The 26,002-nt window shown below is 46.1% G+C and overlaps 2 protein-coding genes across 2 annotated transcripts in view; one reads left to right on the forward strand and one right to left on the reverse strand.

The window, feature by feature from the left end:
• Positions 1 to 10,176: 10,176 nt before the first annotated feature.
• On the reverse strand, positions 10,177 to 24,182 carry LOC105478330 (internexin neuronal intermediate filament protein alpha). The gene is made up of 3 exons (XM_011735480.2): positions 23,118 to 24,182; positions 13,411 to 13,535; positions 10,177 to 12,194 (listed from the first exon to the last, which is right to left on the reverse strand). Exons 1-3 carry the CDS (start codon positions 24,180 to 24,182, stop codon positions 11,885 to 11,887), a joined length of 1,500 nt encoding a protein of 499 aa, XP_011733782.1. The 3' UTR covers positions 10,177 to 11,884.
• Positions 24,110 to 26,002, forward strand: part of LOC105478332 (5'-nucleotidase, cytosolic II) — a 196,915-nt gene continuing 195,022 nt past the window's right edge. The window contains exon 1 of the mRNA XM_071069193.1: positions 24,110 to 24,240. The gene's annotated coding sequence lies outside the window, so the exon portion shown is untranslated. The remainder of the gene's footprint in view (positions 24,241 to 26,002) is intronic.

Consider the following 26,002-nt stretch of genomic DNA (forward strand, 5'->3'; position numbering starts at 1 on the left):
CTCAATAACTATCCCATTCAGGACTGTAACATGGGAAAATACCTCCTTAAAAGTAGAATATCAAATGTAATTATTTGATAAACACTTCTGTAATGAGCAAGTCAAGAGTGTCACTTTTTAGACATTGTGTGGACAAGAAGATTCAAAGAGGAGTGATCTATCTTCAAGGAACTCACCGTCTATGGGTTACAAGACCTCTAAGAATCTAATAAAAAGCAGTTACTGGTAAGTACTGTAAGTCACAAAAATACTCTACCTTTTCTTTCTTTTTTTTTTTTTGAGACGAGTCTTGCTCTTTCGCCCAGGCTGGAGTGCAGTGGCGCGATCTCAGCTCACTGCAAGCTCCGCCTCCCAGGTTCATGCCATTCTCCTGCCTCAGCCTCCCCCGTAGCTGGGACTACAGGCGCCCGCCACCAGGCCCAGCTAATTTTTTGTATTTTTAGTAGAGACAGGGTTTCACCGTGTTAGCCAGGATGGTCTCGATCTCCTAACCTCATGATCCGCCTGCCTCGGCCTCCCAAAGTGCTGGGATTACAGGCGTGAGCCACCGCACCCAGCCTTTTTTTTTTTTTTTTTTTTTTTTTTTTTGTGAGATAAGGTCTCCCTCTGTTTCCCAGGCTGAAGTGCCGTGGCATGATCTCAGCTCACTGGAGGCTCCATCTTCCCGGCTAAAGGAATCCTCCCACCTCCGCCTCCTGAGTAACTGGGACTACAGGTGCATGCCACCACGCCTGGCTGATTTTTGTATTTTTAGTGGAGTTGCAGTTTCTGCCCATCTCAGCCTCCCAAAGTGCTGGGGTTATAGTCATGAGCCAGCATGTCAGGTTCAAATGCCCAGTCTTGATTCACTCAGATTCCCCCACTTTCCTGTTCTCAATTTATCTCTGCTGAAGGTGCACAAGGCCCGGATACATACATGTGTGTGTTAGTCTTATTGTCACCACCAGCAGCGTGCATTTAGTTTAGTTGAGATGAAGGTTTTTTATTTTATTTTATTATTGTTTTTTTTTGACACAGAGTCTCACTCTGTCGCCCAAGCTGGAGTGCAGTGGCTCGATCTCAGCTCACTGCCACCTTTGCGTCCTGGGTTCAAGCGATTCTCCTGCCTCAGCCTCCTAAAGTGCTGGGATTACAGGCATGAGCCACTGTGCCTGGCTGAAAGTTTTTTCAAAAGGAGTTTTTACTGGGAACAGAAAAAGAAACAAGACTAGATACCCAAATCTGCACAAAAGTTTACAATAGAGCATATGAAGTACAGATTCTAGAGCCTAACTTCAATGGCTAAAGAAAGATTTGTTTGATTGGGACATTTTGCAGGTCCTTTTGTTTTTGCCTAATCCCTATCTGAGGTAATATTAAGCAAAGATGCCCAGAGGAATAGTTCATGGTAGTTTTTTGTTTTTGTTTTTGTTTTTTGAGACAGAGTCTCATTCTGTCACCCAGGCTAGAGTGCAGTGGCACAATCTCAGCTGGCTGTAGCCTCTGCCTCCCAGGTTCAAGCAATTCTCCTGCCTCAGCCTCCCAAGTAGCTGGGACTACAGGCACTCACCACCACACCTGGCTAATTTTTGTATTCTTACTAGAAATGGGGTTTCACTATGTTGGCCAGGCTGCTCTCAAACTCCTGACCTCAGGTGATCTGCCCTCCTTGGCCTCTCAAAATGCTGGGATTACTGGCATGAGCCACTGTGCCTGGCCATTCGTGGTAGTTTTAATTTGACAAAATGAGTGCTTAGCAGTTTTCTCTTTCCTCCTTTAAATGCCATCCCGTTTTCTCTGTAATATAGATCTCAGCCATTTCCGCTGACCCTGGGCATCACTCTCCTTCCTCTGCGCTGCCTTTCTCTTCTGCTTGAGTCAGATGCATTCTTACCTAGTTTCCAACAGTTCTTCCTTTGGACTCCAGGCTAACACCGACCTGGACATACTCTTTCCCCTGTCCTACAGAGACTTGGTTTAGGATTCCTGAAAGTAACACCGTGGACCCGTTTATTTGTCCAATTCAGCTTGCCCAAAGTATGTATCCTATTATCCACTCTTAGATAAGTGTTCTCATAGTTTCACCGGGTGATATTTACTCATCAGATGTATGTGTGACTCACTGTTAAACTTTTTATTCTGTTTTTTTCTTTAAAACTCTCAGCTGGGTGCAGTGGCTCACGCCTGTAATCCCAGCACTTTGGGTGGCCAAGGTGGGCAGATCACAAGGTCAGGAGTTTGAGACCAGCCTGGCCAATATGACGAAATCCATCTCTACTAAAAATACAAAAGTCAGCCAGGCGTGGTGGTGTGTGCCTGTAATCCCAACTACTCAGGAGGCTGAGGCAGGAGAATTGCTTGAACCCAGGAGGCGGAGGTTTCAGTGAGCTGAGATTGCACCACTGCACTGTAGCCTGGGTGTCAGAGTGAGAATCTGTCTCGAAAAAAAAAAACCTCTAATGATTGCAACCACTATGCTGTATTTTGTTATCTTGGAAACCTCTGATAGTAGAGAAGATTCAAGCACATGCTGATTCTGAATGTTCACCTTTGTTTTCTTTAGTAGACCATGTTTAAGAGGAAGTCCTCATTTTTATCCTTTTTCATTATGTTGTTGTGTACATGAGTTTGATTATTGGCTTCTTTTCAAAACTGGATTAGTGAAATCTAAATTCTATTACCTGTAGAGATTAATAGTCCTCTCACAAATGAAATGACATATTGATCTCCCAAAAGCCTGCCAAGCAGTTACTCACACAGAATGAATATTATGGTTTGATCGATACTGCATTTTGATTTGGTGCTGATGGTGTCTGTGGTTTTACAAGGCTTCTTATTATGACACCATTTTCATTGAAATGAGAAACAATTTTTTTCTTCTAAGGTTTCTCAGGAAAGAAAAGCTAGTTGAATATTTTAAATTAGAAGATGAAGATAAAGGCTGCCAGGAACATTTTTTTTCCCCCAAATAGAAATAAAGGCAGGGAGCTGGGCACGGTTCTTTGTGCCTGTAATCCCAGCTACTTGGGAGGATCTCTTGACCCCAGGAGTTTGAGACTGCAGTGAGCTATAATTACAACACTGCACTCCAACCTGGGCAGCAGAATGAGACCTTGTCTCTTAAAAAAATAAAATAAAAAAAGACATAAAGGCAGTATTGCATAGTGGTTAAGGATATAAATCATGGAGCCAGACTGCAGAGCTTAAAATCCCCACTTTAGGCCAGGTGTAGTGGCTCACACCTGTAATCCCAGCACTTTGGGAGGCCAAGGCAGGCAGATCATCTGAGGTCAGGAGTTTGATACCAGCCTGACCAACATAGTGAAACCCCATCTCTACTGAAAATATAAAAAATAGCCAGGTATGGTGGCAAGCATCTGTAGTCTCAGCTACTCGGGAAGCTGAAGCAGGAGAATCGCTTGAACCCAGGAAGCAGAGGTTGCAGTGAGCCGAGATCGTGCCACTACACTCCAGTCTGACTCTGTCTCAAAAAAAAAAAAAAAAACCATAAAAATCCCAGCTTTGCTGCTTGCAAACTCTGTGATCTTGGACATATTATTTAACTTTTGTAAACTTTAGTTTTCCTTCTCTGTAAAAGGGAACAATGGTACCTAACTCAAGGGGTTGTCATGAGAATCAAGTGAATATATAAAGCACTGAGAACAGTACCTGGCACAATCTATTATCAAGTTCAAATACGGTCCTTACATAGTCACTTCTCAGATTACTTGGCTGAGTTAGTTCCTTTCTGATGAATAAGGGGGTCCATTAATATTACAAGATTGCTGTTGAGCCATCTATTTTTTCCTTTCTTCTTTCTTACATATTTATCACCTTACCTGCTTCTATCAATAACCAGGAGAGGGATGGGGATACAGCTTGGCGATTAACATCTCAGGAGCACAAGTTGGACCTGTATTCTGCTTTCACCCTAATTCCAGTCTTAGCTCTTCTGCTTCTGCTTTATGACTAGATTATTCCATGGACAGACAGTTTCAGTTGTCAGAAAGAGTTCCTGTTGTTGAGCTGAAGTCTTAGTTTAAGATAAAGTATTGTTTAGCCCCAAAGGATATCAGGAATTTCAAATGTCATGTATGAATTCTTATCCCAGGAAACCATGGAAGATTGAAATTACACCTCTCACTTATTCATACGTGTAGCACTGCAAATGAACCTGTGAGTTAAATTTGTTTTAATAAGCACTTCTAAGAAAAGACGCTATTTTTGCTGTGTGCAATAATCAGCAATTGACTAAAAGCTGCCACTCTTTAATATTCCAAAACTGTTGTCCTTAAATAAATGATCTTGGTTACACTCTACTGAGCATTCTATAACCCTTAGGAATGTGTGATAGAGCTAGAATGAAATGTCTCAGACTCAGAACAGAGACCATTTGCCTCATTATGGGAGAGAATAGCCATGTGGTGATCCACAGTGGTTAATCAATGAGGAAGCAAGCCTGGAGACCCCTCTACGATCAATCTTCATTTTTCTTTGTAGCTTGAGCTTCCTCTGTTTTGTTTCTTTTTTTTTTTTTTTTTTTTTTTTGAGACGGAGTCTCCTCTGTCGCCCAGGCTGGAGTGCAGTGGCGCGATCTCGGCTCACTGCAAGCTCCGCCTCCCGGGTTCACGCCATTCTCCTGCCACAGCCTCCCGAGTAGCTGGGACTACAGGCGCCCACAACCGCGCCCGGCTAATTTTTTTTTGTATTTTTAGTAGAGACGGGGTTTCACCGTGGTCTCGATCTCCTGACCTTGTGATCCGCCCGCCTCGGCCTCCCAAAGTGCTGGGATTACAGGCGTGAGCCACCGCGCCCGGCTGAGCTTCCTCTGTTTTGTTTCATTCAGAATCCCTGAGACACTGCAAAAAAAATAAGTCTTGAAATGTCTGCAGTGTGACTCACTCCATTTTATCATAATTCTGCTCTGTGTGTGTGTGTGTGTGTGTGTGTGTGTGTGTGTTTTAAAGGGAATGTAAAAATGGATTTATAAATCTTAGCTGGTCTCCGCCCCCAGCTAGTAAGCCTGTGAAATATCAGCACAAAACACAGGGGAAATCAAGCCATTTTCTGGGAGATCAATAAAGGAGGAGAGAAACCTTTTGATCTACATAGTAATCACTCCCTTCATCCTTTAAGAGTATGCAGCAGGGCATGGTAATGTAATAAAAACAGTCCTTTATTTAGCTAGATTTAGGAGCACCCACCCTTTTGAAAATGGCATATGAGATATTTGAAAATCGCAAAATGCATGATGACTTCAACATAACCTGTACCTTAAGTTTGAAAATGTTGCAAAGCCAGTATTGTATGTTCTATAAAGAAAAATAAAATGTCACATATGAGTTCTGCTTTAAACGCCCATGAAGCCCATTCTCTGTTATTTCCATTTTAAATTACTGTGCTAACTTTCTGGTACAGGCAGGGCACGGTGGCTCACGCCTGTAATCCCAGCATTTTGGTAGGCCAAACCAGGCGGATCACTTGAGATGAGGGGTTTGAGATCAGCCTGGACAACATGGCAAAACCCTGTCTTTACAAAAACACAAAAATTAGCCAGGTGTGGTGGCACATACTTGTAATCCCAGCTGCTTGGGAGGCTGAGGCATGAGAATCACTTGAAACCAGGAAGCAGAGGTTGCGGTGAGCCGAGATCGTGCCATTGCACTTCAGCCTGGGCAACAGAGCAAGACTCTGTCTCAAAAAAACAAAAAACAAACAAAAAGCAAACATAAAAACACACACAAAAAAACTATCAGGTACATAAACTTATTTTGTTGTAAGAAAATAAAAGTATTCTTACAAGTTAGGTGTTTTTCAGGAACTTAGAGACATCTGATTATATAATAAAAATAATATTAGTTGAAATTTAGTGATGGCACTTAGAAGTAAGCAACATTTCCAGCTCGCTTGCTCTGTGTGTGTGTGTGTGTGTGTGTGTGTGTGTGTGTGTGTGTGTGTGTGTTTAAACCCACTTACATCCAGAGAGATTTCTGACTTTGGGCTCTGTTTTGAAATCAATACTTTTTTTTTTTTTTTGAGACGGAGTTTTGCTCTTGTTGCCCAGGGTGGAGTGCAATGGTGTGATCTCGGCTCACTGCAACCTCCGCCTTCTGGGTTCAAGCGATTCTCCTGCCTCAGCCTCCCAAGTAACTGGGATTACAGGTGCCCACCACCACGCCTGGCTAATATTTTTGTATTTTTAGTAGAGATGGGGGGTTTCACCATGTTGGCCAGGCTGGTCTCGAACTCCTGACCTCAGGTGATCCACCCGCTTTGGCCTCCGAAAGCACTGGGATTATAGGCATGAGCCACCACACCTGGCCGAAATCAATACTCTTATTAGATCTGGTTTATAGTGTCCTAATGGGATTCCTTCTTACTGGGATTGACCCAGGGTGGCTATACACAGTGGTCTCAGCTGGAGCAGAAAGTGTATGAGATGTTTGTGATTATATTTTTCTGATAATTCCATAAATTTCCTGCCAGTGGGATTTTCTGTTTGTTTGTTTGTTTGTTTGTTTTGAGACAGTCTTTCTCTGTCACCAGGCTGGAGTGCAGTGGCGCGATCTCGGCTCACTGCAACCTCCGCCTCCCGGGTTCAAGTGATTCTCCTGCCCAGCCTCCCGACTAGCTGTGATTACAGGCGTGTGCCACCACGCCCAGCTAAGTTTTGTATTTTTAGTAGAGACAGGGTTTCACCATGTTGGCCAGGATGGTCTGTATCTCTTGACCTTGTGATCTGCCCACCTCGGCCTCCCAAAGTGCTGGGATTACAGGTGTGAACCACTGTGCCCGGCCAAATTTCCTACCAGTGGGTTTAAAAAATTGAGGTAAAATTTATATAACGTAAAATCAATCATTTTAAAATGAATGATTCAGTGGCACGTGGTACATTCACAATGTTGTGCCGCCACCACCTGTATCTAGTTCCAAAACGTTTTCATCATACCAAAATAAAACCCCGTATCCATTGAATAGTCATGCCCCATTGCCTCCTCTCTCCAGCCCTGGCAACTTTTTTTTTTCTTTTTCTTTTTTTTTTTCTGAGATGGTGTTTTGCTCTTGTTGCCCAGACTGGAGTGCAACAGCACCATCTCAGCTCACTGTAACCTCTGCCTCCCGGGGTCAAGCGATTCTCCCACCCCAGCCTCCCAAAGCAGCTGGGATTACAGGCGTCTGCCACCACACCTGGCTAATTTTGTATTTTTAGTAGAGATGGGGATTCACCATGTTGGCCAGGCTGGTCTCGAACTTCTGACCTCAGGTGATCCGCCCGCCTCAGCCCCCCAAAATTCTTAGATTACAGGCATGAGCCACTGCGCCCAGCCAAGCCTTGGCAACTTTCAGTCTGCTTTTTATTGCAGTAGATTTGTATTTTGTTTTTGTTTTTTGAGACAGGGTCTCACTCTGTCACCCAGGCTGGAATGCAGTGGCACCATCATGGCTCACTGCAGCCTTGAACTCCTGGGCTCAAGCAATCCTCCCACCTCAGCCTCCCAAGTAGCTGGGACTACAGGTGTGCACCATCATGCCCAGGTAATTCTTGTATTTTTTGTAGAGATGGGGTTTTGCCATGTTGCCCAGGCTGGTCTCAAACTCCTGGAGTCATGTGGTCCACCCACCTCAGACTCCCAAAATACTGGGATTACAGGTGTGAGCCACCACACTCGGCCCCAGTTGATTTTTAAATACTTTTTTTTTTCTGAGACGGAGTTTTGTTCTGCCCAGGCTGGAGTGAAGTGGTGCAATCTCAGCTCACTGCAACCTCCACCTCCTGGGTTCAAGAAATTCTCCTCCCTCAGCCTCCTGAGTAGCTGGGATTACAGGTGCGGGCCACCATGCCCGGCTACTTTTTGTATTTGTAGTAGAGATGGAGTTTCACCATGTTGGCCAGGCTGGTCCTCAACTCTTGACTTCAGGTGATCCACCTACCTCTGCCTCCCAAAATGCTAGGATTACAGGCGTGAGCCACCATGCCCAGCCTTAAATACATTTTAAAAGCTATTTTAGCCGGGCGCGGTGGCTCACGCCTGTAATCCCAGCACTTTGGGAGGCCGAGGCGGGCGGATCACAAGGTCAGGAGATCGAGACCACGGTGAAACCCCGTCTCTACTAAAAATACAAAAAATTAGCCGGGCGCGGTGGCGGGCGCCTGTAGTCCCAGCTACTCAGGAGGCTGAGGCAGGAGAATGGCGTAAACCCAGGAGGCGGAGCTTGCAGTGAGCCGAGATCGCGCCACTGCACTCCAGCCTGGGCGACAGAGCGAGACTCCGTCTCAAAAAAAAAAAAATAAAAAATAAAAAAAAAAAAATAAAAGCTATTTTATGTTTATCCTTAGAGCCATTAATGGTGGCACTGGTCCTCTGCTTGAGTTCACAGATAAGTTCTAGAAGTTTATCCCCACAATTATTTGTGACTTACATTAACTCTGGAGCTAAACTTTGGGCTGTAGCTTGCAGACAGTTGCTCAGATTTTGCCTCGTTAGCCAATGCGGTAGAATGAATTCTAAGTGTCTTGGATTGACCACCTCTTGTAGAATTGTCCCTTCTGTAATATGCCCTCATTTCCTGGCCCCTTGATGGGAAGCTACAGAATTCCTTTGCTGAATTATAAGAAAGCCCACCCCACCTCCCCCCCTTTTTTTTTTTTAATAGAAAACTATGTAATTTTTGTCTATGTAATTTTTGTCAGAAGCAGAGGTGATTTGTGGTTGGCTGGGCCCAAAGTCCAGTTTTGAGATACCACCACCTCCTGGCAATGCAGGAAGGCAGCGGCTGAGGAAGTCTGCAAGTGTAGCAGTTTGCCTGGAGGATTTGGTGTTGCAAAAGGTTTCTGGGACAGAGAAACCTTAAGTAAAACATGGTGAGAAAGAGGTGAAACAAGATAAAAAGAAAGATTTCTACTCCCTTCAACAAGGGGATTTCTGTAGAAAGGAAATATAAGGGCCAGGTGTGGTGGCTCCCACCTGTAATCCCAGTACTTTGGGAGGCCAAGGTGGGTGGATCATTAGAGGTCAGAAGTTCGAGACCAGCCTGGCCAACATGATGAAACCCCCGTCTCCACTGAAAATACAAAAATTAGCTGGGCGTGGTGGCACACACCTGTAGTCCCAGCTACTTGGGAGGCTGAGGCAGGAGAATCGCTTGAACCCAGGAGGTGGAGGTTGCAGTGAGCCAAGATCGTGCCACTGCACTCCAGCCTGAACAACAGAGCAAGACTCCATCTCATTAAAACACACACACACACACACACACACACACACACACACAAAAGAAAAAAACCACATAGGGAAGAAAAGCAAGCATTGTAGAGTCAGACAGAAGACAAAGGTTCAAATCTCAGCCCTGCCACTTCCTGTGTGATATCAGACCAGGGTCTTAACCTTGATTCTGAGGTTCTACTTCTTCATTTGTAAAATGGGGATACAAATACTACACCTAACGAGTGGTTGTGAAGTTTATATAATTCTATGTTTACTACCTCATATAGCATCTGACACATAGTAAATAGGTACTGAATAAAGTCTAGCTATTATTAATAAGTCTCAAGATGCAGGGGATATAATTGTCTAATGAATCTGAAAGTCATATGGGATATCATTAGCACATGCTGCAGGCTTTCCCCTCATCTCCTGAATCCATTTTGTCGTCTTGTTTACATAACAGTTGCTGTCACTTGCTTTCCTTCCCTTGACCTCTCTGCTTTGATTCTGAACATTTTCCATGTTAATGAATTAATCATTTTTCAACTCTGTAAGTTACTCTTGTTTTTTTTGAGGCAGAGTCTCACTCTGTCGCCCAGGCTGGAGTGCACTGGCGTGATCTTGACTCACTGCAGCGTCCACCTCCCGGGCTGAAGTGATCCTCCCACCTCAGTTCCCCAGTAGCTGTAACTACAGGTGCCACCATAGTTGGCTAATTTTTATATTTTTTTGAGAGATGAGGTCTCCCTGTGTTGCCCAGGCTGGTCTCGAACCCCTGGGCTCAGGCCATCTGCCCCCCCTTAGCCTCCCAAAGTGCTGGGATTCCAGGCGGGAGTCACCACGCTTGGCCAGTATCTTTCTTTTATAAATGAGTTCATGGCAATTAAGGGTGACTGATTTCTGAGCTGAAGGTGAGAAATCAGGCAGAGCCAGACTGACTCTACACCCAAACAGTGCTTCTCTCAGTGAAAAGGCAGGAACCACAGAACACAAATTATGTTGGTGGGATTCGTGTGACTTTTAATTTCTTATTTTACTAATGTCTTACAATAAGTGTGAGGAGTAAAGACAGGGGTGGCGTAAAAGTAAGAAGAGAAAAGTATCTTTCAAGTTCCTTGAACTATTGAAGCATGTGCTAGGATAAGAAAGTTATCCTATGATAAGTAAAAGCATCATGTCCTTATCACCAGAGCTCTTAAAGGAGACATGGAACAGAGACGGGGCAACTCTTCAGCTCTGGCAGAAGTGACTGCTGGACAGAGAACAAATCCTGCATCAGCCTTGGCACACATGAAAGACTGGGCAACGCAGATGCTACACAGTTGGGCAGATGAAGAGCTGACTGTCCAGAATCTACTTCTAGCAAGCGAGTAGGCGCATGCACACCCCTTCTCTGGTCTGGGTGTCTCTTCCTCTCCGGCAGGACCCCACCAACTGTGCAGCCATGGGGTAAGTGTTGGGGAAGTCTTTTAGAAAAGAGAAAGATTTCTTTCTTATGTTTGCTGGTGGTGTTGATTGACCAGAAGTGGTTTTTTTTTTTTTTACTTTGGGGCAGTAGCATTGTGTTCTGGTGACAAAATATCCTACACTTAGCACTCGTAAAAGGCATAGGAGAGTGAAAGCGAGGCCTTTTTAGGACCTAGACTAGTGGGAAGGGGAATACGTGGATTCTAAGTGTAAGGGGATGAAAAAGCTAATTCTATATCACCACAAATGAACTGACACGTAAATGACACCTTGGCTTTTTCCACTCATAGAAACACTCACTTCCTCTAGCTTATACTACTAAATCTAAGGTCAGTTTCATCACAGTTTGGAATAACTATTTACTGTGCTTCTAAAGTAAAGGTGAAAAGCTACATCCTTAATAGTTTTTTTATCCTAATTAAATGGATTTGTGTAAGCTGAAAGCCTAAAGTCTAGGGATTCTTTTCATTATTTTATATGTTAGGGGAAACCCTTAAAATTCATCACTGCCATTTTTTTAACCTACAGAATTGAAAGAATATGAAATGGGCAGGGATAAGTAATTACACGAATCATAGACATGGTCAACATGCATCTAATTTTACCCACTGAGCAAAGAGAGCAAATGGGGGTAAGTTCTTTTGAGAAGAACCAAAATGTGTTTAAATGGGAAGAATACTACACTAGACTATTTTTTTCCTACATGGAAGAAAAGGATATATGCAATTGAGGGAGGTGGAAGGTGTCCATTAAACAAATGCCTATTATTTGTGAAATAGTTCTATCAGAGTGGATTTGGGTGTGGACCATTAGTTTATCTTTGGCAGTGATCTTACGTTTTAGGTATATAGAGTAAGATTATTTAGCTGGGTAATGGCTGGGTAGCGTGAATAGTTTTAATTTCAGTTCACAGCAAATGACGATGATCACAGATTTAGCACCTTAGTTTGTACTTCCTCTGCACCTGAATCATCGATCACTGTGAAGTGTGAGCTGAAGGTCAGAAAGCTGTATTCTTAGATAACTCATCTGTGATTGCTCCAGGACTGCAGTTTACTTCAATCTAAGGGGTGGTTTTCTTATTACAGAAGGTAAGTATTCAATACTAAATATGAGACTGAAGCCTTGAAGATATTTTATAGTGGTGGCAGGTGTTATGGTTCAGGAATAGGCTGTTTAACAAGTCAAATGCATATCATTCCCTCTTAAGCATTAACTTTTTCGAAGCAATGGAATTATATTTTTTGGCTTGAAATGGTGGTTTCTTCTATATTTGATTTCTCGGTTTTCTTAGTAGATATCACTGTCTCCTCTAATATTTCTTCAAAACTTTCCCCTATCTGGGAGGTTTTCTTAGAGGCTACCTTAGATGCCTCCTCCTCCTCCTCCTCTTTCTTAAGTGATAGCCCAGTGGATGAGACTTTGGAGGTTGCAGAACTGAGGATTCTAGGTGGGAGCAGATAACTTGGATTGGGAAGTGGATTCAGCCCCGAAATGCTTAACCCACTGGTGCTAAAACGTGTCTCCTCGCCTTCCAGCAGTTTCCTGTAAATCCAACAGAGAAAAACTCTTAGGAAGTCAATAACTTTTTCCCCCTAGAACTCAACTCTCCAGTCCCGATTCATTTGAGAGAGATTCCAAAGGACTTTGGAGTTTCTTCATGAGATTGAAACCAACAAATACTTAATTTCAAAGCTCAAAGCGTTGGACCGCGTGCATACACATGCACACACACACTCCTTCCGCACCAGCTATGTTTAAAGCATTGTCAAAGGGAAACCTATCCTATTCACAAATACATTCCAGGAGGAAAACCTACAACTCCCCTTGGTCACATCACACCCATTTTTGGCAATTAGCAACAAAGCTCTAGGGAGAAGTAATTTTCCTAATTAACACCTTAGCTGCAATAGGGATAAGGAGGTGAGATGTCCACAAAGGTGGTAGAAACTGCTTTATTCAAGAGATTTGTACTTTTTCAGTGTATAAGAGTACAAAATTTGAGATTTGTACTTTTTCAGTGTATAAGAGTACAAAAGGAATAGAACCAGCAATAACAAAAGCCAGTGAATGACACTATTTCAGATAACAGATTTTTATCAGCGTGACTGAAACAGTCCTATAAAAGAGTGGCCCCCAAACCATGTTTCTCATAACTCTTAATAGTTTTTTAATCATCTTTTTTTTTGAGACAGAGTCTCACTGTCTCCCAGGCTGGAGTGCAGTGGCATGATCGCAGCTCACTGCAACCTCCATCTCCCAGGTTCAACCTATTCTCCTGCCTCAGCCTCCAGAGTAACTGGGACTACGGGTGTGCGCCACCACGCCTGGCTAATTTTTGTATTTTTAGTAGAGACGGGGTTTCACTATGCTGGCCAGGCTGGTCTTGAACTCCTGATCTCAAGTGATCCACCTACCTCGGCCTCCCAAAGTGCTGGGATTATAGGAGTGAGCCACCGCACCCGGCCCCAAACCCTATTTTTAAAGTTACGAGTCTCATGGGTTTCTATTTTAACCTCTGTGTACTCACATTATCCCCTTAAATCCTTTCAGAGGTACACAGAATACTCCGGGACTAGTAAGATGGAGCTGGATTATATCTAAGTAGAGGGATGGAGCAGTCGGCTCAGCTGAAAGGGGCCAGTGATGCCCTTCTTCCCTACCTCACCAGTCAGAAGCCAGAGAGACCAGACCCACTTATTTGGGCAGTATTGCCCCTAGGTGACTGGATTTACTTGGGTAAGCAGGCCCTTTGCAGTACCTGTAAGCTGCTATCTCAATGTCAAGAGCCATTTTGACATTGAGCAAGTCCTGGTATTCCCGAAGGTGGCGTGCCATCTCACTCTTGGTGTTCCTCAGATCATTCTCCAGCTGCCCAATGCTATCCTGAAAAGTAACATATCCAAAATAGTTAGGCCAAACCAGCTGAAATTCCTCAGGATTTCCAGAAAGCAAGGATTCCCAACCCTGACTACACATTAAAACCACCTACTGAACTTATAACTTGCTTATATCCAGGCCTGTCCCTGAGCCCAGATCCAGATTCATTGGTTCTAGGGTGGGGTCCCAGCATTTGCATTTTTTTCATAAAGGTCCCCAGGAGATTTGAACTCATGGTGAGGACTGGGAACTTTTACCCAAAGGGCAAGTGAACACCTGCCCTTTTCAGGATAGCCACAAGGCATATAGTTCTCAACTGAAGATGGAGATGATTTTTTTTTTTTTTACACTTACCATCCCTCCCTTGCTTACCGTATTGCTGCTAAATAACTGTTGTCGTATGTGCTTTCCAAAATCCAAAGCCTCAGTTTAGCAGCTTAGATTCAGAAAATTCCAACTGTGGAAAGCACAGAGAGCTTTCCAGCAAGACCTCTCTGCCTCCATTCATTTTGATGATTTCCTAGAAGCCTGCTAATCAGTCACTTTACTGAGAGCATTTTACAGTATAGGTAAGGAGAAAGCAGAAATACTCCACAGAATTTTTTAAAAACCAAGGCATGGAAGAGAAATCGCTTTATATTTATATATTTATAGTCCTTGAGCAGCCAGAAGGAATTTTTTTTTTTTTTTTTTGAGACAAGGTCTTGCTCTGTTGCCTAGGCTGGAGTACAGTGGTGTGATCACAGCTCACTGGCAGCCTCAAAACTCCTGGGCTCAAGTGATCTTCCTGCCTTAGCCTCCCCAAGCAGCTGGGACTAACAGGTGTGCACTACCATGCCTGGGTAATTAAAAACAATTTTTGTGCCGGGCGCGGTGGCTCACGCCTGTAATCCCAGCACTTTGGGAGGCCGAGACGGGTGGATCACGAGGTCAGGAGATCAAGACCATCCTGGCGAACACAGTGAAACCCCATCTCTACTAAAACTACAAAAAACTAGCCGGGCGAGGTGGCGGTCGCCTGTAGTCCCAGCTACTCGGGAGGCTGAGGCAGGAGAATGGCGTGAACCCGGGAGGCGGAGCTGCAGTGAGCTGAGATCCGGCCACTGCACTCCAGCCTGGGCGACAGAGCAAGACTCCGTCTCAAAAAAACAAACAAACAAACAAAAAAACAATTTTTGTTTTGTAGAGATGAGGTCTTATTTTGTTGTCCAGGCTGGGTTCGAACTCCCGGCCTCAAGAGACACTCCTGCCTTTACCTCCTAAAGTGCTTAGATTACATGTATGAGCCACCATGCCCAGCCTGGTCTTTTCTTTTGCTCCTTAACTATACTAAGTTCATTGCTGTCCCAGGCCCTTTAGGCTTGTTATGTCCTCTATCTAAAATGTCAGTCTTTACATGGCCGACTCCTTGTCATAGGAGATTCAGTTCACCTGGGCTTGGTGGCTCACAGCTGTAATCCCAGCACTTTGGAAGGCTGAGGCGGGAGAATCACCTGGAGTTGGGAGTTCGGGACCAGCCAGACCAACATGGAGAAACCCTGTCTCTACTAAAAATACAAAAATTAGCTGGGTGCAGTGGCAAGCGCCTGTAATCCCAGCTACTTGGGAGGCTGAGGCAGGAGAATTGCTTGAATCCGGGAGGCAGAGGTTGCAGTGAGCCAAGATCATGCCACTGCACTCCAGCTTGGGCAACAAGAGTGAAACTTTTTTTTTTTTTTTTTTTTTTTGAGACGGAGTCTCCCTCTGTCGCCCAGGCTGGAGTGCAGTGGCGCGATCTCGGCTCACTGCAAGCTCCGCCTCCCGGGTTCACGCCATTCTCCTGCCTCAGCCTCCCGAGTAGCTGGGACTACAGGCACCCACAACCGCGCCCGGCTAATTTTTTGTATTTTTAGTAGAGACGGGGTTTCACCGTGGTCTCGATCTCCTGACCTTGTGATCCGCCCGCCTCGGCCTCCCAAAGTGCTGGGATTACAGGCGTGAGCCACCGCGCCCGGCTTTTTTTTTTTTTTTGAGATGGAGTCTTGCTGTGTCGCCCAGGCTGGAGTGCAGTGGCCGGATCTCAGCTCATTGCAAGCTCCGCCTCCCGGGTTTTTACGCCATTCTCCTGCCACAGCCTCCCGAGTAGCTGGGACTACAGGCGCCCACCACCTCGCCTGGCTAGTTTTTTGTATTTTTTAGTAGAGACGGGGTTTCACCGTGTTAGCCAGGATGGTCTCGAACTCCTGACGTCGTGATCCGCCCGTCTCGGCCTCCCAAAGTGCTGGGATTACAGGCTTGAGCCACCGCGCCCGGCCTTTTTTTTTTTTTTTTTTTTTTTTTTTTGAGACAGAGTCTTGCTCTGTCGCCCAGGCTGGAGTGCAGTGGCCGGATCTCAGCTCACTGCAGGCTCTGACTCCCGGGTTTATGCCATTCTCCTGCCTCAGCCTCCTGAGTAGCTGGGACTATAGGCGCCCGCCACCTTGCCCGGCTAGTTTTTTGTATTTTTTAGTAGAGACGGGGTTTCACCGTATTAGCCAGGATGGTCTCAATCTCCTGACCTCGTGATCCGCCCATCTCAGCCTCCCAAAGTGCTGGGATTACAGGCTTGAGCCACCGCGCCCAGCCAAGTGTGAAACTCTGTCTCAAGAAAAAAAAAAAAAAAAAAAAAAAAGATTCAGTTCAAATGTCCTCTCCTGCCAGGCACGATGGCTCATGCCTGTAATCCCAGCACTTTGGGAGGCTGAGGCAGGAAGATCACCTGGGGTCAGGAGTTCGAGACCAGCTAGACCAACATGGAGAAACCCCGTCTGTATTAAAAATACAAAAATTAGCCAGGCGTGGTGGCGCATGTCTATAATCCTAGCTACTAGGGAGGCTGACGCAGGAGAATCACTTGAATACGGGAGGTGGAGGTTGCAGTGAGCCGAGATCGCGCCATTGCACTCCAGCCTGGACAAGAGTGAAACTCCATCTCAAAATAAATAAATAAATAAATAAATAAAATGTCCTCTCCTCAGACAGGTCTTCCTTTGCATCCAATTTAAGTATTTACCCTTGACCAATCCAACACTTTACTTTAAGCCAGAGCAGCTGCTGGCCCTTGCAAGAACCTTGTGCAAATTAGAAAAAGATACCCCCAAAGGGAGAACAAATTAGAAAAAAAGCACTCAGTTGAATGCAGCCACCCTGCTCTTAGCTCTTACCATTATATGAAATTATCTTCCTCTTTTTTTTTTTTTCCGAGATGGAGTCTTGCTCTGTTACCCAGGCTGGAGTGCAGTGGCGCAATCTCAGCTCACTGCAACCTCTGCCTCCTGGGTTCAAACAATTCTCCTGCCTCCGCCTCCCGAGTAGCTGGGATTATAGGTGCACACCACCACGCCTGGCTAATTTTTGTATTTTTAGTAGAGATGAGGTTTCACCATGTTGGCCAGACTTGAACCCTTATCCTTGTGATCCACCGCCTCAGCCTCCCAAAGTGCTGGGATTACTACAGGCTTGAGCCACAGCGTCTGACCCCAGCAATTTATTAGTTTATACTAGTTTATTTTCTGTTGCTTTCCTCTAAAACAGAGTTTTACAACTTTGGCAGTATTGATGTTTTGGGCTGGCTAATTATTTGTTATTGTGAAATGCAAGATATTTAGTAGCATCCCTGGCTGGATGCCAGAAGCACATACTTCCCTCTCCCATTTGCGATAACAAGAAAACGTCTCTAGGGCATGGCGTGGTGGCTTATGCCTGTAATCCCAGCACTTTGGGTGGCTGAGGCAGGTGAATCACTTGAGGCTGAGCTGGGAGAATTGCTTGAGCCCAGTAGGCGGAGGTTGCAGCGAGCCATGATAGTGCCACTGTGCTCCAGTCTGGGTGACAGAGCAAGACCCTGTCTCAAAAAAAAAAAAAAAAAAAAAGGACACAATGATTGGGAGTTATTTTTAAGAAACAGTGATGCAGGATCAGACGCGGTGGCTCACGCCTGTAATCCCAGCCCTTTGGGAGGCCGAGGCAGGCAGATTGCGAGGTCAAGAGATTGAGGCTATCCTGGCCAACATGGTGAAACCCCGTCTCCACTAAAAATACAAAAATTAGCTGGGCGTGGTGGCGCGTGCCTGTAATCCCAGCTACTTGGGAGGCTGAGGCAGGAGAATCACTTGAACCCGGGAGGCGGAGGTTGCAGTGAGTCAAGATCATGCCATTGCACTCCAGCCTGGGCAACAAGAGCAAAACTCCATCTCAGAAAAAAAAAAAAAAAAAAGAAACAGTGATGCAGATAAACATATCAGAAATCTCAAGAAAGTTAAGTGTTGACAGGCCCTTGAAACTCCCCTTGTGTGAGAATGATAAAGCAATGGTGAAAGGTAGGGCTAAGACATCAGGGGGTGCAAACTTCCAAATCAAGAGAATTTGCAGAATTAAAATTCCTGCCACCTACCTGTTCTATAAATATTGACAGGAATACTGCAAAGAAGAGTCTCAATTGACTGACGGGTACAGAGCAAGGAATGACAGCCAGTAGGAAAAATACACATTATACTGGACCATGATGCATATATTTCAAAGTGTGTTAAGAGATCATGAGGTCTTAAAGAGATTTTTACCAAGAAATTTTACCTGATAGTTCCTATTTGAGGTTACAATCAATTCTGCTACTGACATATTAGGGACAAGAGAATCAATATTACTGTGGTAAGAGGGAAAAGAGTCTAGGGTGAGGGAAAAAGGAGAAAGAAGAAAATATGATTATGCAAAGAAGGAGGAGGAATGCTATATGAAGATAAGAGGAGGATTTCATCAGGAACTTTGGGTTGCAGTTTTTGCTCTGCCACTAACACCCATTGGACCTCAGCCTGTTTTCTACATTTTAGTTCCTTCCAATTTTCTACTTCCGCATATGAAAAGTTATAATGTTTATTCTTTTTCTAAGGTGTTCTGAGATCCTCAAATTAGGATTTCAATTTAATATATCTCACATATACATTAATATATGATGAGTCCATTATCTGTTAAATTAGTAGGCATTAGAACAGCATGGCACACAGGAAGAACTCAGTAAATGTTAGTGATTTTTATTCTTGATAATATCATACCACGTGGCCCTCTATCCTTTTGATGATATGGACAAATTAATCACAAGCCCTCACTATTACCAACCCCTTAGATAACAAAGAAATGTATAAAAACACTTTAATATTGGATAGTTGGAGGCATATACCCTAAAGTACCAGATTTTTTTTAATAACAATTTTGAATAAAAAGCCTTTCTAAAGTGGCTTATACCACTCACAATCAGGACATTAAACATAATGCTACCTTCCACAGTAATTAAGCGTCATGATAATAATCAATTTTAAAAATAATTCGGTGACATCTTTTAGGTCAACTGAGGTATATTAGGCTGTTTAATTCTACCCTAAATGGCCCCAAAGTGCAGTGTTTGAAATTGTGGATGCTCATTGATTTTCTTTGTTCTGAAAGATGAACAGATCTACTGCTGCTCATTCTTAACAATGCCTGACTCCAGTGGTCCCCATTCTCTATCTTGCTGCAGTCTTGAAACCAAATAAAAAAGCATTTTGAAATCATGTTAAGAATGAATAGGCTGGGGGCAGTATAGGTGCCAAGTTCCTAATGTGTGGCTTAGAGATAGATGATATGTCTCATCAGCAGGTTAATTAGGTCCTTGCTTAAAACACGATTGTTGTTTCACAGCTGTGTTTTCTGAATAAGAGGTGGTTGGGGAGCTGAGCTCTAGACAGATGAGATTTCCTTGAACTTCTAGGTTGCAGATTTCATAGATCTATTTTACAGATCACTGTAGAGAAAAGCACAACTTTGCTCCTTTCAGAAGGAACTGTGCTGTGTGCTGACCATTGATTGCTCTTCAATGTCTGGTCTCTTTGTTTGCGCTCTCCTCCCCACATCAGGCTGAGTCTTGCATTGCCCTTCAGAAGCCCTGCCAAAGATGGCCTCCAGCTCGAGATCTGAGCAGAGCGCTGCAGTCTGTCCCCTCCCCCAACCACGCAGCTGCTGCCGGCTTAGCCTGAGGGAACCGGAGAGCGGCACGCCCAGCTTTAGCTGGGGTCTCTCGTGGAGGAGCTAAGACAAACGCTGAGCATCGTGTCCATGGTTGGAAGGATGCCGGGTGAAGTAAGAGAAATGACTGGCCACACTAACATCTGCAGTGGTGAAGAACGACAGGGCTGTGGATTTCAGCACGTTTGGGGGGCCCTGGGTCAGGGGGGCAGTAGTGAGTGCCCCACATCTGATTAAAAGAGGCTATTTAGAATTACTGCTCTGCATAATCAACTTTAGTGGGGACAGAGGATTTTTATTTGTGGTTCACCATGCGTGCTTTATTCTCACACCTATCTTTCCTTTGTCCCCATCTTTTTCTTTCCTCCACCACACTCGAAAATCCTGCATTATACGTATCTCTGTAAACTACTTTACTGGAAGAAGTGGTTTAGATCAGTGTACTCCAAAATCAGCCTGAGGACCAACAGGATGCAGCACTTTTATTGAAAAATGCATATTCCTGGGCCCTACCTGTGAACTGCTGAATCCATATCTTTGGGAGTGGGCCTGATAATTTAAGCCCCCAACTGACCTTAGAGTGTCACTGGGTTTAGGATCCACTAGTTTAAATTTATTTCTATAAGGATGCTATCATGGTAGCCCAGGTGACAGTAATGCAGTAAGATAGGGAGGGGCAAACAAAACAAAATGAAACAAAAACCAGGTGGAAGAGCTTAAAAAGATCAAATGTAGCTAATTTTAGAAATGGATCTATCAAGCTATGGATTTATATGCAGCCACTGTCACCTCCAATCTCCACGGGGCCAGCCCCTTCCTGCTATTTAATTAGGCTGTACTCCAATCTCATAATGGAGAGAAAAGAGCAGGCTTGGCTTGTCTCCCTGGAGAGCATTAACCTGCAGTGATCTTGATCATTCAGCAAGGTCTTTCAAGGAAAGCTTCAACTTTCCAAGACTGACCACAGTAGAGGTCTGAGACCCCGAGTACCCTCCAAGAATGTCTTTTGACATCTTTAACAGAACTGGGACTCTAAAGGTGCCGAAGTGGCTATGTAGGCACCAGAATTGCCCTATGTCAGAAATGGAAACCCCATCAGCTTTTTATGCAGAGGGGAGTTGCATTTGGCTTTTGAAGACAATAGCCTGAGCTCTTCCTAATCTCTTCTCTTGCCTGATTCAGACTCTCTCATACACTATTGTGTACTTACTGTGTCACCTTGAATCATTTTTTACCCTTTCAAAAGTGTAAGGTTTCTTTCCTCAAATAGGCTATCAGCTCTCTAAGGCAGAGAAGATGTGACTTTAATGGGGCCTTCCTGTGTTTCATAGAGGGTGTCAAGTTTGAAAAGAAAAATGGCCCTACCATTAATCTCTGTAGCAGAAGAAGGAGAACAGCCTCCCATTACTGCAGTGAAAGGTGGGGATGAGATGAGAGGGCAAGAAAACAATGGCTAACTCTCACTGTAGAAAGGGAAGCTTTTCACCTTGGTCAGTATTGCTAAGACTGTTAGAACAGTCAGAGACACCCTTGTGGCATCAGGCCTTTAGGATCTGCAGGTGAGGCTTGAGCCTCACCTTAGCCTTAGGTCCCAAGGATTAGGGAACCAGCTCTCTGTTGTCTGACCTCCTCTTCCACTCCCATCAGCAGGTCCTCTGTGGCTCTAAAGGCTCAAGCTGATGGGGGCAGCACCGCAGAACTGCAGATACTGCAGTTTCTCTGTTGTTTTTGTTTGTTTCCTGTAGACCATGTCTGGATGACCCTACCATCATTGTCTAATGATGAAAGCCTTTTACAGCAAACAAGCCAGGCAAAACTGTCACTACCTCTTAGAATGTATGGGCTATAAAAAGCAAACAGAGAACATGGAAAAGCCCAGTTCAGCTGGCAGTTCTGAGTAAGTTATCCTTTTTTTGTAGAAATACTGGGCTAGCCCTCCAGAAGACCACCTAGCTCGTCCTTGGAGGCTTCTAGAAGAAAAAAATGAAGTCTCAATTAGCCAAATGTGATTAATTCAGGCCATCCAGGGGTTATGGTACATAATGAAAAGTTCAAGTTATGGATTTTGAAGCAGAGATGGAAGTACTTATTTGAATGATAATGCAATACCAAACTAACCTAAACAGTTCAAGCAGGCTTTTTTCCTTCATCAAAGGAAGTTATTTGTGACAAACAGCAAATACCTGCACATCAATAAGAATTCTTTAGCTTCTGATTAAAATGTTACTTTTGAGATTTCATTCCTTTCTTGGTTCCATTTTACCAGTGTTCCAAGCCCTATTAATTTCACCAAATGTAAACTTTAATCCCAGCTAGAATTATTGCAAGTTTCTGAATTATTGTCATTCAAAGGAGCTTTTATTGTACCTTGAAACTGAACCACACTATTTCAATTCTTTTCTACACCTTCCATTTACCCTGTCTCCTGCCTCTGTGCCCTTTGCGGTCATAATCCCAGAATGTCTTATATAGTAAAACTGAAGATGCAGTGGCCTTTGTTGGGAAGAAATAGCCAATCAATACCTTCACAGAAGCTTAGAGGACAGGGAAAGATGGAAAAAAATACATACACTAGAACAAAGAAAAACCATCTCTGTGACTTATCACATACACTTACGATGAAAAAAATATTAACAAAGTAGGAATTTTGAAGTGGGACCTCATAGCTGCTGAGCAAATTAAATGGTTTTTTAGTGCTAAGCCATCCATGAAAGCCAAAATTGATGTTGTCTATAAGGTGACCTTTGATTGCAGGTAGCCAAGACTGATGTGTTGGTGTTGCAGGGAAAAAAAAAATCAAAGCAGTTAATTGTCTAGAGATTCATAACTGGGACACGAGACGGGAGAGACATCATTTCCGAGATGGGAAGAACTCGAGATCAGCACCGTGGACAGCGCCCCGAACTTTCACATTTTGCCAATAGGCGAACGCTTTCTTTAGGAGGAAATGTCAGCGGGTGGACAAGGGAATAAATAGTGTGTGTGTTGGGGGAAGAGGGTAGAGCAAGTTGGTTGCCACTAGCTCAAGCATCGCTCAGCTTGTTGGCTCCCAATCTCTACTTTTTGGAGGGCGAAAGTCAAGAAAATGGGATAGGACTCTTCCCAGTTCAGTATCGCATTCTTCCTTCAACCCTGAAGTAGACCATACTCCATAAATATCTTCTAGGGCGCACAGAAAGCCTTTCAAAGTCAACCAAACAAGCCAGATAGCCGAGATAGCACCGCCCACGTAACCTGCCCCGTTGGGCTCAGTCCTACTTTGGGTGGGGCACTGTTCTCCGGGTCGCCAGTGTGTGTAGGCCCGCTTGCTGACAGACAGGCAGAGTTAGGTTTTCGAACCTCAAAGAAATTTAAGGGCTTATTTGTTCGAAGGACTGGGGCAGGGACATAAATGAGGGGCATTCCCTAAAATTAACAGTGAAGACTCCAGGGCTTTTTGTTTACCAGTGCCTCCAGCCGGGGCTCTTCTCTCCTCTCTTTTGCCCTCCCCCTAAGTCCTGGGGCCCAGTTTTACCAGAGGAAGCGGGCGCGGGAGAGGGCAGGGCGCTCCTCCCCAAGCCCAGCCCCGGCCCTTACCTGGTAGCCAGCCACCTCGGCACTGTGCCGCTCCTCCAGCTCCAGGATCTGCCTCTCCAAGGACTCGTTGGCCCCGCGCAGGCCCTCGATCTCGATGGTGCGCGCCTGCAGCTGGCGCCGGTACTCGTGGATCTCCTCGCGGCTGGCCCGGATGGCCTCGGTGCTGCGCGCCGCCTGCTCGTTCAGGTTGGCGAACTTGGACTTGTACCATTCTTCCGCGGATTGCAGGTTCTTAGCGGCCAGGGACTCATACTGGGCGCGGATCTCCCTCAGCGCCGAGGTCAGATCTGGTTTAGCCACAGCCACGTCCACCTCGGCCGCGGCCTGCGACGACGCCTGAAGCGTGGCCAGCAGCTCAGCTACCTCCTCGTCGTGCACCTGGCGCACGAAGGCCAGCTCGTCCAGCAGCGACTCCACCTTCTTTTCCAGGTCCAGGCGGGCCAGCGTGGCGCCGTCCACGTCGCGCTGCTGCGCCTTCAGGGCGCGCTCGGCGCCTTCGCGTCCGCGGCTCTCCTCCTCGCAGCGGGCCCGCAGCCGCTGCACCTCCTCGGCCAGCCCGTCGCGCTCCAGCAGGGCCTGCGCGCGCGCCGAGCTGGCCTCCTCCAGCTGCGCGCGCAGGTCGCGCAGCTCGCGCTGGAAGAGCTCGCCGACGCGCGACGGCTCGGCGTGGCGCTGTCGCAGCGCGGCCAGCTCGGCCTCCAGCGCGCGGTTCTGCGTCTCCAGCTGATGCACCTTCTCGATGAACACGGCGAAGCGGTCATTGAGGCCCTGCAGCTGCTCCTTCTCGTTGGTGCGGATGATCTTGTACTCGTTGGTGCGCGCCGCCGCCTGGCTCAGGTCCAGCCCTTCAGACGCCGGCGGCCGGCGATAGGCCAGGCCGAGGCCAAGCGACGAGGCCGAGGAGCAGGCGGCCGAGGAGGCCACATTGCTGCGGGACAGCGACTGCGAGCGGAAGCCGCCCGCGCCGCCGGCCCCGGAGAGGCGGGCGGACAGACGAGAGCCATCCCCGAACACCTTGCGGTAGGAGGAGGAGGAGCACAAGTAGTGCTCCGAGCCGAAGCTCATGGTGCCGGGATCCGGGCCGGACGTGCGGCTTCGGCGAGAGCTACAGAAGAAAGGAGAGGTGCGGCTGGTAGGGCGCGGCGGGGCGGTGCGCTCCAGCTTTTAAGGCGCTGGGGCTGGGGCGGCGCGTTGGGGGCGGAGCTCCTGCTCAGAGTCTGGCCGGGAGAGGGAAGGGGGGCATCCAGGAGCGGGGGCGGGGAGGAGCAGTGACTACCGCAGTTGCGCGCACGACGACCCGGGGGGCGGGGACAGGGCAGTCTGCGTCGGAGTCGCCCTTTTCTGCAGAGCCTCTCCCCAAGAATCGACTGCTTCGGAAGTGACTCGAGCGGAGGGGTGCCTAAATGACTGAGGTTTCCCATCCGGAAACCACACAGCTCTGTCGCATCCCTTTACCATGTCCCCTCTTTCTTCTTTAACCCACTGGTAGACTAGGGGTTTCTGGGAGGTGTCCCCTACACCCACCCTCATCCTGGATTCCAGAGGGCGAGGCCGTGTTTTTCCAGTTACAGTGGGGACCCGCAGGGCGAGGCCTTGTCCCCTCCCTCAGGTGGCTCAGGGTCCCCAAGGACAAAGGTGGGAGATGCTACGTCAGAGAGCATCTCTCCAGCTGCCCCTCTGCAGCTCCAGGGGAGGCTCTGGGCGGAAAGATGTTCGGCAAGTGCCTCTCCCAGAAGAGAGGGGAGATGGGTAAAGAAAGTGACCCCGGGCTGCGGGAAGTGGGGAGAAACAGCGGTAGAGAGGGGAAAAGAGGCCAGATTTGGAGAAGCAAGAGGCACTGGGGGAATTGCTGGGGCTCATCGATAGGGCACTAAAGCATGGCACAGGCCAGGACCACAAGCTGGTGGAAAGGGGGCTGCAGACTTTTGTGTTTAGAGCGTTATATTTAAAAATATTTCAAAAGGAGCATTTTTAAACCAAGAGATTTCACCTGAAAAGAAATTGGATTTCTGGCTTCTTCTGAAAACGGGAAGAGCTGGGATGCCCACAGTGGGCAGAGGTGAGTTGCCCTTACCATTTGTATAAGAAGTGTGCTCTCGTGTTCACCACAGTCCCTGCCATTCTCCACTGAATTACGCCCACCTTCTTAATTCATTTACTTTACCTTTCTGACCATGTGGGCATTTGAGATTTCAGTCTGTGTAAATCCAGCAGGGTAGGTCCTCACCTGGCTTCGGAGAGCCACTGCCTGTGGAGATCTCTTTTTGGAGAAAAAAGATCCCTGCAAAAAGATTAAACTCCAGGAGTAGGGGAGAGTGCTGGTGACTGAGCCGGCCTCTTCTGCCACATGGAAGGGTTGGTGGGACAGGGGGTGAGAATCAAAGAATGGAATCTGGAAAGATGAAGGCTGGGAGGGGTCAGTGTGGAGTCTGTAATATGTACCCACTTTCAAGCTTCTAATACCATTCAGGATATGGATATGGCTTTGGAGAGGGAGTAGGAAGACCTTTTTAGTTATATTCCAGAATTCCAGACTGAGAGCCTGTGCAAGGATGTGATGGATGGTTTCCTGCAATCCCCTCCCTAAACCCAACTCATATCCTGTTACTGGTGGATGTGAAACCGTTCCTTTCATTTGAAAGAGGATGATGATGACTATAACTCTTTGTACCTATACAGCTTACAAAGCACCTTCACATGCCTCAGCTCAAGCTTTCATGACTCTTGGGAGGTAGGTGTTGTTATCCCCACATGCTTAGTAAGTGGCAGAAGCCACAATTCAAACCCATTGCCTCTGACTCTGAGTCCAATGTTCTTTCAATTACAAACCAGCACGCTGATTTGTTATTGGCCAAAACTCTTCCGAAGCCCACCTAGTCCTATTC

This window comes from Macaca nemestrina, chromosome 9 (assembly GCF_043159975.1).
Source record: "Macaca nemestrina isolate mMacNem1 chromosome 9, mMacNem.hap1, whole genome shotgun sequence".
NCBI classification, from domain to species: domain Eukaryota; kingdom Metazoa; phylum Chordata; class Mammalia; order Primates; family Cercopithecidae; genus Macaca; species Macaca nemestrina.